Here is a 12,278-nt window from a genome sequence, read left to right as displayed (position 1 = left end):
TTATTGGTTGAGAGAGAGAACGAAAGAGATGATGATAATGGTGGCGGCGGAAAAATCACGAGAGAGAAAGGGGGTATGAGTTTTTATATACACAGTAAAACGTACCAGTTATACTAATACAACAGATAATATGTAACAGTAAAAAAAATACAACAAATTATATAAATAATACGTAATTAATAATACAACGTATTATACAAAATATATGTAATAATAATAATAATACCACGTATTATTCAAAATGATACATAATAGTATCGGTAACATAACGGATAAATTTCAAAAAAATTTATTGCACTAAATAAATTTATGGATATTTAAATCATTTAAACAAATATTAAACTTAGACTTTAAATCATAGAAAATTGTAGAAATTCGAGAAAAATATAAATACTCTTTTAAAAATCATAATTAAATATTTTAAAATGCTAGAAAATTATTTTAACTAGTATCAAAATTCGCGATCCTTACAGGTAGACGAGCAAGTAGCAATGTTTATACATATTCCCGCATACCATGTGAAGATCAGAGTCATAAAACAAATGTTCCAACGTTCAAGGGAAACTAGTAGTCGGTATTTTACTCATGTGTTACACGCCGTGATACATCTACACGATATTTTGATTAAGAAACCCGAGCCACTGCCGATTGACTCAACAGATGCGAGGTGGAAATGGTTTAAGGTAATCTACAATATAAGTAGCATTTGTGTTTATCAATTTTTATAAGTAATCTAACACATTAAAATTTTCCTAATGTTTAGAATTGTCTTGGAGCTTTAGATGGGACTTACATAAGGGTGAGGGTAGCTGTGGAGGAAAAATCTAGGTATCGAACACGAAACGGTGAAATTGCTACAAATTTTTTGGGTGTATGTTAACCAGAAGTTGGTTGATGCATTGTTGGAGTTACACCAAACTGAAAAGTACAATGCTGATCGTGGTTTCAAGCCTGAACACTATAATACTGTTGAGAGATTACTTGCCATTTCACTACCCAATTCGGGGTTAAAGGATGATCCGCATATCAGATCAAGGATGAAAACTCTTAAGACATAATTCAGTATTGTGTTTGATATGCTCAACTGCAGTGGTTTTGGATGGGATGAAACGAAGCAATTTGTAACTGCTGAAAAAGCAGTATGGGATGAATATCTAAGGGTGTGTTTGGTAATCAAAATGATTTTATTGTAGTGTTTTTGTAGAAAAACACCATGCTATGATGTTTTTTTAAACATGTTTTGAAAACATCATTTATAGTTATTATTTATATAGCGGCGGCGGCGGCGTGGCTTAGATGAAAAACGGAATCTCAAAACACCTTTTAGATGTTTTGATAAAAGTGTTTATTTTTTGGATTTTATAAAGGGTCAAGTCAAAAAAACGCCCCGGTTGTTTTTTTTGGAAAAAAAAGAAACGACAAAAATATCACGGTTGCCAAACGCTCCCTATGATTTGAATTGGGATCCTCTCCTCATCCTAATATTTCCTAATGAAGAATTGTGAAGAGTTGGGAGGAGAGCTCACAAGGATGGGTGAGAAAATGAAAGACCATGATGAAAATAAAAGGATAGGATCTTATTATCAGGAGATACTAGGAGGTTTTCATTAGGAGAGGATCCGGATCCGTATGATTTGAGGAAGTTTCTATCATCGATGATGACGGAAACTAATATGCAATTAGCCCTATCGGATTATCTATTACTGTGCCCAATTGATCTCAACCGTTCAAATACACTAGAGCAAGTTGAATTCGTAGATCTCCTCTCTCTCTCTCTCTCCCCTCTCTTCTTCTCGTCTCCCTGAAATCTAGAGAGAGAAAAACCCAAATCCAGATAGAGAAAGCACATCACCGGTCATGGCGGAGGATCTAGTTCTCGATACGGCCATCAGAGACTGGGTACTGATCCCTCTCTCCGTCGTCATGGTTCTCATCGGCGTCCTCCGATACTTCGTCGGCAAGCTCATGAGATCCTCCCAAACCGCCGACGAAAAGATCGTCAAAGAAGGGTACGTGATCACGAAACCCTAACCCTAGCTATTGATTTGAACTAATTCGAACTCCTCTTGGTTTCAGGCAGTTGATTATTAGGGCAAGGAATCTGAGGGCGGCCGCAAATTTCATCCCGGCCAAGTCCTTTCGTTTGCGAAAGGCTTATTACACGAACGAGGTAACTCTGATTGATATTTATCCCCTTTTTTTTTAAAAAAAAAATAGTCTTTGCTAAAATCAATATTTGAGTAATTGCATCTATTATATCTCAACGTGCTGATCTCTATATTCCTTAGAAAGAATGTTAATCTTTTAGAAGCTTTCATTGTATAACTTACTTAAATTTATGGTATTAAATCAAAAATTGCCTTTCTCAAGTTATACCTTGATTATCTTGTACGATTTGATGCTTATGATAAAAAAAATATGATCACTCAGATTAGGACAATCAGATTTACCTAGATGTGTGGGCAAATTAGTTGCTTATGGTTGGAAGTTGTAAGTTGTTGAACTTAAAAAAGGGTTATTGATTTATTCCCTTAACGATCTCAATCGATGAAATAAAGTCGAATAGGGCAACTCAAAGAAAGATGCCCTTCTGTGAAAGATTATGAATTTCAGCCATAGAAATGGTTTTACTTAAAAGATTAGTAACTTCTCTGTTGAGCTTGGGCGTAGTTTGAAATACAACTTTTAAGATGTTACCTTGCAAACCACAAAGCTTTCTTGAACTATATCGTGTATACTAAAGTTCATTTTGGTCCCACAGGCTCGTTGGTTTAATAAGTATATGTTATTGGCATGCAGGAGAATGGTTTGTTGCATGTGCCAAAAGGCCAAGCTACAAATCCACAGGCGCAAATGTTTTCAGATCCTAACATGGCTATGGATATGATGAAGAAAAATCTTTCGATGATCATTCCACAGGTAAAGCGGTATATTTAGTTGAAACTCAGTCACAATTTAATCTAATTTTCTTGTTATGTTTCAGACTCTCACTTTTGCTTGGGTGAACTTCTTCTTCTCTGGTTTTGTAGCAGGTAATACTTCACCCACATCATTGGAAAGAGCTATTATTACTCTTATCTGATAACTGATTAGGGCCTAACAGTTTCCCCCTTGAATTGTTGCATTTCATGGGTTTCTCTGACTTATGTTTCTAGTTTCTTTTCTGTTTAAGCTGTGAATATAACCTCCACTAGGTTTCAAATTTATTTACTAGTGCTTGAAAGTTGAAAGTGTTGAATATCTTTCATGCGTGCTAGAATCTCCTTGCTTGAATTGTGCAAAGTATCCATTAGATAATAGGTTTACACATACCCCCCCCACCAACACACACACAACCCTTAATTCGAGCATATTGCAAAACTATTCCAAAAATCTCAGTATTTTTTTGCAAAACTACCCCCACATCATCGACTTTGGAAAAAATAGCCCCCAAACAAATCATCGGATATGGTGATAAAAAAATCGGCTAAATACCCATATTGGTATTTTAATTCCACCCCAATTTCCAACAAGATATTTTAAATAGGCAAACCCGCTTTAAGACATTTTAGTTGATCCAACTAATCAATAAGACATGTTTTCTCGTCGGCGGACAAATTTCCGACGAGATCTTGCCACGTGCATGGCACGTGATGTCTCAAAACTCATTTTTAGCAGCGGCGACGGCAACAATCTCATCATATTCAGCCCAAAATAGGATAAAATAATGGTTATGACGCCGCCTGAGATCGCTAACCCCATCGAATCGGCTGAATATGACGAGATTGTTGCCGTCACCACTGCTAAAAACAAGTTGTGAGACATCATGTGCCATGCACATGACGAGATCTCGCCGGAAATTTGCCCGCCGACGAGAAACCATGTCTTATTGATTAGTTGGATCAATTAAAATGTCTTAAAGCGGGTTTGCCTATTTAAAATACCTTGTTGGAAATTGGGGTGGAATTAAAATACCAATATGAGTATTTAGCCTAAAAAAATCTATTATTTTATTGTTATTTTTGCGTTGTAGTTAGAAATAAACCTATCAAAATTGATGATTTGTTCATTTGGGGGTAATTTTTCCAAAGTTGATGATTTGGTGATAGTTAACTAGGTTTGCAAATAACTGAGATTTGGAGGGGTATATATACAGAAAAAACTGTATAATAGATATTTTTACAGGTAGTTCATCCATATTCTTGTGTAGTTTCTGTAGCCTATGTCGCATTGTCCATACCAAATTGGTTAGAATATGGCTCTGTGAAAGCACAAAAAGAATAGCATATATTTGCTTTACCTGGTTCTATCTGTGACATAGTTTCTCTCAAAAACAGTATAAATGCAACAAACTGATAACAGGGTTGCAGTTGTTGAAATTCCATGAGATCTCAAGGATGAAATTTTGCTGGATATATGGACAAGAAAATGAATGTGATATTGAACTTTTCATTTTCATTGTGGACCAACTGAAAGATTTGTGTCCTCAAATAATTACACCATCACGTACAGCTCATGCTTGATAAGTATACAGAACTAAATGGGCTATCAGATCCATTTCGAGGCTTCTTAGTAAGGTGATGTTTGTTTTAGTTCTTTATAGATATGGTCCCAAAAATAAGTTGGTAAGAACTTAGGTTTGTTATAGCTGAAAACCCTTTTGAAAAATTTAGGGAACAGGAGATCTAGATAGTGATTAGAACACATTGATTGGCACTCTACGCTTTAGATATTAGTATCAGATTGCTCTTTTTTCCCACCAAAATCAGCTTTGGATTTCATTTATAGAAATATATAACACAAGAATATGTTGACAAAAAAATGTAAGCTCATAACGGAGGAAAAGCCTTATAAGAAGAAACACTCTGCAATGATTTATTCCACATTTTGGCAGAAGTGTACCTTGGCAATTCTTTCTACATCGATCAATCTAGTATGAGTAGGGATTTAATTTTACTATCTGATGGCTTCTGATATATATTTTATTCTCTGTGGCCTGCTGGGTGCTTGATATGCTTCTGACTTTTAACACCATAATTCCAGCAAAAATTCCTTTCCCATTAACCCAGAGATTCAGAGCAATGCTACAAAATGGAATTGACCTAAGCACTGTTGATGTGAGCTACGTTAGCAGTCGTTCCTGGTATTATCTCATGAAAGGATATCCTCTTTTACTCTTCGGGTTTTGTTTGATGCACATTTTGTCCATTTAAGTACAGTTGATATTTTCCCCAACTTTTCATCAGGTATTTTCTCAATCTTTTTGGCCTGAGGGGTCTATTCAGCCTTATTCTGGGTGATGAAAATGGTCAGTATCTCATGCATACACATTCATTTTTATGGTCCCCATAAGAATTTTAATATACCTTTGGGTTGAAGTTTATTATAGTTTGGTACTGATGTGTGATTTACTTATTATGTAGCGATGGATGACACGCAGCGCATGATGCAAATGGGCGGTTTTGGCATGGATCCAACAAAGGTTTGTGCATCTTATTTTCTGTTTTTTTTTTGATATCATGAATTAGACTAATTCTTGTCGATCTCAGTGAACCATACATCTGAAGTTTGATGGGTTTCGATTATGATAAGTACAATTCACGATAACTTGCGATGTGGCACATTTTTATCTATTTTGGATCTTCACACGTGTTATCATAATTACCATGTAGCTTAATCTATTATGTTCTGTTAGGTCCTCATACTAACTCATGCACTAGATGAGCCTCAAGCGTGGCTGCAAAGTTAGTTTTAGTCTTCTTCCTCTCTTTTGGAGAGGAATTGATGGAGGAGTTTTTGTTGTGATTTGGGAAAATATTAGGGTTACTTCTCCCATAGAGAGCTCCCTCTTTTATATTAATGCATTCTTACAAAAGGATCCTTATAACATTAACTAATTAACTTAATCTATCTAAATAACTCAACACTCCCCCTCAAGATGGGCGATAGATATCAATCATCCCCATCTTGTTACAAAAGATATCACATTCTCTAGAACCTAATCCTTTTGTTAAACAATCAGCTAACTGCTCTTCTGATTTCACATAGCTCAAAGTCAGAACCCCTTTATTCAGTTGCTCCTTGATAAAGAACCGATCAATCTCCACATGTTTGGTGCGATCATGCTGAACTGGATTGTTTGCAATGTTAATCGCCGATTTGTTATCACACCAAAGTTGTAAGGGGTCTCTTCTAAACAGACGCAACTCAGATAATATGTTTTTGACCCACATCAACTCACACAGACTAACTGCCATAGCCCTGTACTTAGCCTCAGCTGTAGACCTGGCCACCACATCTTGCTTCTTGCTACGCCAAGATACGAGATTGCCTCCAACAAATACACAGTAGCCTGTAGTGGACCTACGATCATCCATACAACCCGCCCAATCAGCATCACAATAGCCTTCGACTCTCAGATGTCCAGAACTCCTGAACCATAACCCCTTTCCTGGGCTTCCTTTATTATACCTAAGAATTCTGCGAACTGCCTCCATATGCTGCTCTCTGGGATCATGCATATATCTACTCACCACACTTACTGCATGAGTAATATCAGGTCTCATATGACATAGATATATAAGCCGTCCAACTAATCTTTGATATTGCTCTTTACTCACCGGGTCACCACCCTCGGTATACATCTTATGATTCTGCTCAATGGGAGTAGCTGCAACTCTGCACCCCAACATCCCTGTCTCTGATAGAAGATCCAGAGCATACTTCCGCTGAGAAAGTACTATACCCTTTCGCGACCTTACAATCTCAATTCCGAGAAAGTATTTCAACTGCCCCAGATCTTTAACTTCAAATTCCTCTCCCAATTTCTTCTTCAGCAATAAGATTTCCTCAGCATCATCTCCAGTGATTACAATATCATCAACATAGACCGCCAGGATAGTGATACGAGTTTTGGAGTGCCTGTAAAACACAGTATGATCTCCATTGCACTGTTTGTACCCCATACCACAGACTGCCAACCTGAATCTGTCAAACCATGCCCTCGGAGACTGTTTTAACCCATACAAAGACTTCTTCAACTTGCACACCTTCCCAACTACTTGAGAAGTAGCGAAGCCCCTGGAGATCTCCATGCAAAAATGCATTCTTGACATCTAGCTGATGTAGTGGCCAATTGAAGTTGGCAGCACATGACACCAACACTCTAACAGTGCTCATCTTTGCTACTGGAGCAAATATCTCGTCATAGTCAATGCCATACGTTTGGCTGTAGCCTTTAGCAACCAATCTGGCCTTGTATCTGTCGATCTTGCCATCTGGAGTTTGCTTAACCGTATACACTCACTTACATCCAACAGCACGTTTTCCAACTGGCAAAGGTACTAGCTCCCATGTGTCATTCTTCTTCAAGGCCTGAAGTTCCTCATGCATGGCACTCAACCACCTAGGATCTTGCTTAGCTACCTGCCAGTTGTTAGGTACAGGCACTGAATGCAATGATGCAATGAATGACTTATATGCAGGTGGAATAGATGCATATGAAATGTAATTTGCAATGTCAGTATCCCAACTACCAAACTTAGCTGGAGGTTTTCCAGCATTGACTCTAGAGGTTCTGCGAGGCAAGACAGGAGTATTAGAAGTATCAGGGAAGGAATCGTTACCTATCGACTTAGGTGGAGAAGATGAGGAAGACATTGGAGAGGAGGGACTTGGGACATCAACATTTGTGGGCACTGGCATAGGCACATCATTCTCATTCTCCCCCTCTCTACTAGCATCAGTAGAGCCATCTCCAAACAAGGAACTCAACTCCGTCTTCTCCCCATAAAAAGGTTCAAACTCCCGAAAAGTCACATCCATACTAACAAACAGCCTTCTTTCAGTGGGACACCAACACTTGTATCCTTTTTGACTTGATGAGTAGCCAACAAAGATACATTTAACTGCTTGCGGATCCAGTTTACTCACCATCAATCTGTGATCTCTCACATAACATGTGCATCCAAACACTCTTGGTGGAACAACAAAAACATTTGAGCCCAAGAGCATCTCACATGGTGTCTTCATCCCTAATACTCTTGATGGCATTCTGTTGATCAAATAAGCTGCCGTCAAAACAGCCTCACTCCATAAAAACTTAGGCACATTCATTGTCAACATCAACGAACGTGCTACTTCTAGTAGATGTCTGTTCTTACGTTCAGCCACCCCATTCTGGGCAGGGGTGTCTGGACATGTGGTTTGATGAAGAATTCCCTGACTAGAGATGAAGGTCGCAAACTCCTTGTTGACATACTCTGTCCCATTATCTGTTCGAAGAATCTTCACCTGCACTCCAAACTGTGTCTTCACATAAGCCAAGAAATCTTGAAAACATTTGTAAACCTCAGATTTCTGCTTCATCATGTATATCCAGACCATACGTGAATAACAATCAATGAAAGTAACAAACCATCTAAAACCACTAATAGAGGTAGTAGGACATGGTCCCCAAACATCAGAATGAACAAGTGCAAATGGTTCAAAACTTCGAAGGCCAATCATTTTATAAGTAGAACGAGTTTCCTTCTCTTGAAAGACACACAAATCTCGATCAAATAACACGGTGCAATTTAATTGATCAATGAGAGAGCTAACTGAGAGTAAGTTAACTGGAAACGAAGGAACATGCAATACAGATGACAATGTAACAGATGAAGTACAATGGACCGAGCCAGTACCCCTGATGGGTTGGGATGTCCCATCAGCAGTCTGAACTGTCTCAGGATGTAAATGCTTACTCGGATAATATAATGCAAACTCACTAGATGCTCCTGTGACATGCCTAGATGCACCTGAGTCTATGATCCAATCAACATGAGTTTTAGTGGATGCAAGTGCCTGAACCTGTGTACCTTTGTTCGCATGAGCATAACCAACAAAGTTACCAAAGCAGGTAGTGTTATCCAGATCCTGAGTGACTTGTCCCTTGCCCTTCAAACTCTCAGACTGAAGCTTGAACTGACGTAGTTCCTCCAGCTCTGTTATTTCAGCTCCAGTCATCCCAGCAGTAGTCTGTGACTCCTCTGTCACAGCTAGGTGAGCAACTCCTCGGCCTCCACGTCCCCTGCCTCTTCGACCTGCATAGCCACCTCTCTGTCATCTGCCCCCTCGGCTACCACCAGTATTGCGGGGTTGAGGGCAATTGTAGCTGAGATGCCCTTTCTTTCCACAGTTGTAACACTCTCTATCATCTCTGATGTAAGCATCTGGAACCACCAATGCTGAGCGGACAGCAGGTGAGGCCTCGCTTGCCATCACCTTCTGTCTGATCTCCTCTTGTTCCATCGATGCAATAGCCTCATCCAAGGAGGGGAGAGATGACAGGTGGCACATTGCTGCCCTCCTTCCTTCAAACTTTGGGTTCAGGCCCTTGAGAAAGCGAGCCACATGCCTACGCTCAAGATACTGTCTTCCCAGAAGAACATCTGCCGGGGTTTGTAGTGATAACAGATCATAGTGATCCAAATCCGCCCATAAGTGACGTAGCTCTGCTGCATACTGGTGGACTGTCTTCTCCCCTTGTGTGGTAGCATCAATCTTCTCCTCCACTTCCATCATCATCATCACACTCCCAGCTCCAGAGTACATCCCCTCCAATGTCTTCCAGATATCAGCTGCACTTGAGATAGACTCCACCATCCCAGCTATGGTTGGAGACACAGAAGTCAACAACCAAGAAACCACCAGAGAATTAGTGTTACTCCATGTGTTCCACTCAGTACTCGCCTTATTCTCTGGCTCAGTGCACTCCCCCTTCACATATCTTTCAAGTCCTTTGATTCGAAGGTTCAACAATGCCCTTCGAGACCAACTCAGATAGTTTCTTGTCCCCTCAAGCTTGATGTCATTAGGCAATAACTTTACCCTCTGCATAACCTGCGCCGACTCCGATGCCACCACGACTGACCTACTAGGATTCTCCTCTAGTTTGGTCTGAAATACCCTGGCCACCCCCTCCAGGATCTCCTTCAATTCCTGACTTGTCACGGGTGTTCCCATCTTCACAGTTGACTGCCTTTCAAAAAAAACAACCTCTCTTTCAATTCCTAACTTATCAAAGGATCTCCTTCAACCCCTATAGTTTCTTGTTCCCATCTTCACAGTTGATTCATCTCTCTTCATAGTTGATTCTGTTCTCTTTCAGCAACAGTACCCAAAACAATTTAAAAAGGTTCCCTTCTCTTTCAGCAACAGTACCCAAAACAATTTATAAAGGAAGAGACACCCCTCGAAAAATCAATCTCCACGAAATGTTTCCCTTCTCTGGCTTTTCCTCACTTCCTCTCTTTCCTCTGTCTCTCTCAAACCCTAGAACTAGGGTTTTCTCCGCCGCTTCTACTCGATCTCAAACCCAAGGGCTTCGGATTCATCAGCCCTAACGACGGCAGCGACTGCTACAGAACCCTCACCGACTCGACGGCATCAGAGAGGACTCGATGGCTTCAGATCGTCGTCGTCGTTGACTGCCAACCCCGATCGTCCCTCACTTCCTCTCTCTTCAAGTCTGATCGTCGTCGTCGTCGTTGTGGGACTCAGGTGGGAGCGTCGTCGTCGAAAGGGACCGTCGTCGTCGTCGAAATCTCTGATCGTCGTCGAAAGGGAGCGTCGTCGTCGTCAGGTGGGAGCGTCGTCGTCGTCAGGTGAGTTGATTTCGATCAAGCTGATGGCTTCAAGAGGGTGTAGAGGAGCCGCCACATGGCTCTGATACCATGTTGTGATTTGGGAAAATATTAGGGTTACTTCTCCCATAGAGAGGTCCCTCTTTTATATTAATGCATTCTTACAAAAGGGTCCTTATAACATTAACTAATTAACTTAATCTATCTAAATAACTCAACAGTTTTCTTTTGCATTGAAGCCTATGAGGTTCATGCACTGTTCAAACTATTGACTGACTTATCTAATGATTAAATACATCGTTGAACTGAAAAATGTTCACTCTGCACTGACTTATCTAATGATTAAATATATAGTTTTTCCTCAACTCAGCCATTAATCATGTCAAATTGTCTTGGTCCGAATTGCCTATGTCAACTGTTCTTCATATGTTTGTCTGATTATTCATTGAGTAGTTTCAACTTTCGAGAATATGATGAAATTTCTGTTTCAAACTAGCTTGTCGCTCCTGATTCTGTAATTTCAACAAGCCTACTTTCCGTTTATTCAGTAATTATAAATTCTGAAATTTCAGAAAAATCTGTAGTTTCAAATTGATATAGACTCTCAGACACCATTTCCCCCCTTTTTAGTTTGTTATCCGGCCTCTTGGATACTTTATTGAGTTGATGGCTTAAATGCTCTAAAGCAGCTACACTTTCAGGCTTCAGCTTCTAACTGCCCTTTTGTTATGTTAAGCATAAATAAATAAGAACATGATAGATAGAGCAGCCTTCAAAATCTTGACTAGAAGTACATGTGATGTCACCAAGAGTAAAGACCGACCTTTGATGTGTTGGCAAAATAAAATTTGGCTTAAGAATAGCTGTAGAATGTAAGGTTTAGCCTTTTACAACTTCATTATAAATTATTTACTTACTCATGAAATCATGATTTTAGCAATATTTTTATTTGTAGCACCCACCTTGTGCAATTGCATGTATGCATGTAAAATCTAAAGAAATAATTTGTATGATCTTGTTCCTTTTGCCTTCAGAGCTTGAGCGCGGAGAAAGACAGTATGGAGATTATTCAGCATGAATGGGCCCTCCCGAAAATGGGGCAGCGTGCTGAAGAAGTCCTGAGGAAATTTGTCAAGCAATAAAAAGAGCTGCATCTTTCATTCTTGCATTTTGAATTCACCTAACTCTGAAGATTAGTTGTTTTCTATATTTAAGACGAAGTAACTTGCATCTGCTAGCCTTGAGCTTGTATAATTTAGTATTCCACATTTTGTTCTACTGTTTTACGCTTCTTTTGTTTTCCAATTTTGTATTATTAATACCAAGCGATTTAGATTGGTACTTTAAAGAAATCCTATGACGTCTTCATGCTTGGCGTGTTATTTTTATCTGCTCAACTGCCAGAGAAAGAAGTGACATTTTGGTCTAAAGTTAGTTCTACCAAACTAACTGTGCTCAATGCAAGATATGCTAATACTAATCCAATGCTATTTCTTATCCATTTATAAATTGCAAATTTAATTTGAGACTTTTAAGATTTCTTCTTTATTAATTGCCTCATATTTCTTTGTATGAAGGACGCTGCTACAACTACGAAGCCTTTATATCTATCCCAAAATTTTGGGGTTAGCTAAGGAAAATAACAATTAAAATTATCAGTGTGGCCAGAATCAA

At 39.2% G+C, this 12,278-nt stretch overlaps 1 protein-coding gene across 1 annotated transcript; it reads left to right on the top strand.

The window, feature by feature from the left end:
• LOC109840927 (ER membrane protein complex subunit 3) lies at positions 1,858-11,992 on the top strand. The gene is made up of 8 exons (XM_020409762.1): positions 1,858-2,009; positions 2,077-2,170; positions 2,800-2,919; positions 2,984-3,032; positions 5,023-5,122; positions 5,226-5,287; positions 5,403-5,461; positions 11,639-11,992. Exons 1-8 carry the CDS (start codon positions 1,858-1,860, stop codon positions 11,744-11,746), a joined length of 744 nt encoding a protein of 247 aa, XP_020265351.1. The 3' UTR covers positions 11,747-11,992.

Source organism: Asparagus officinalis, chromosome 5 (genome assembly GCF_001876935.1).
Source record: "Asparagus officinalis chromosome 5, Aspof.V1, whole genome shotgun sequence".
In the NCBI taxonomy this organism is placed as follows: Eukaryota; Viridiplantae; Streptophyta; class Magnoliopsida; order Asparagales; family Asparagaceae; genus Asparagus; species Asparagus officinalis.
The sequence above is the reverse complement of the archived record's forward strand: the minus strand, read 5'-3'. Positions and strand labels throughout refer to the sequence as shown.

Excerpts from the sequence above, each read along its gene's own strand:
- LOC109840927 (XM_020409762.1), top strand. The coding sequence starts at position 1,858 with ATGGCGGAGGATCTAGTTCTCGATACGGCCATCAGAGACTGGGTACTG. Across the intron at positions 2,171-2,799 it reads AGGCTTATTACACGAACGAG|GAGAATGGTTTGTTGCATGT; the intron begins GTAACTCTGATT and ends ATTGGCATGCAG. Across the intron at positions 5,288-5,402 it reads TATTCTGGGTGATGAAAATG|CGATGGATGACACGCAGCGC; the intron begins GTCAGTATCTCA and ends CTTATTATGTAG.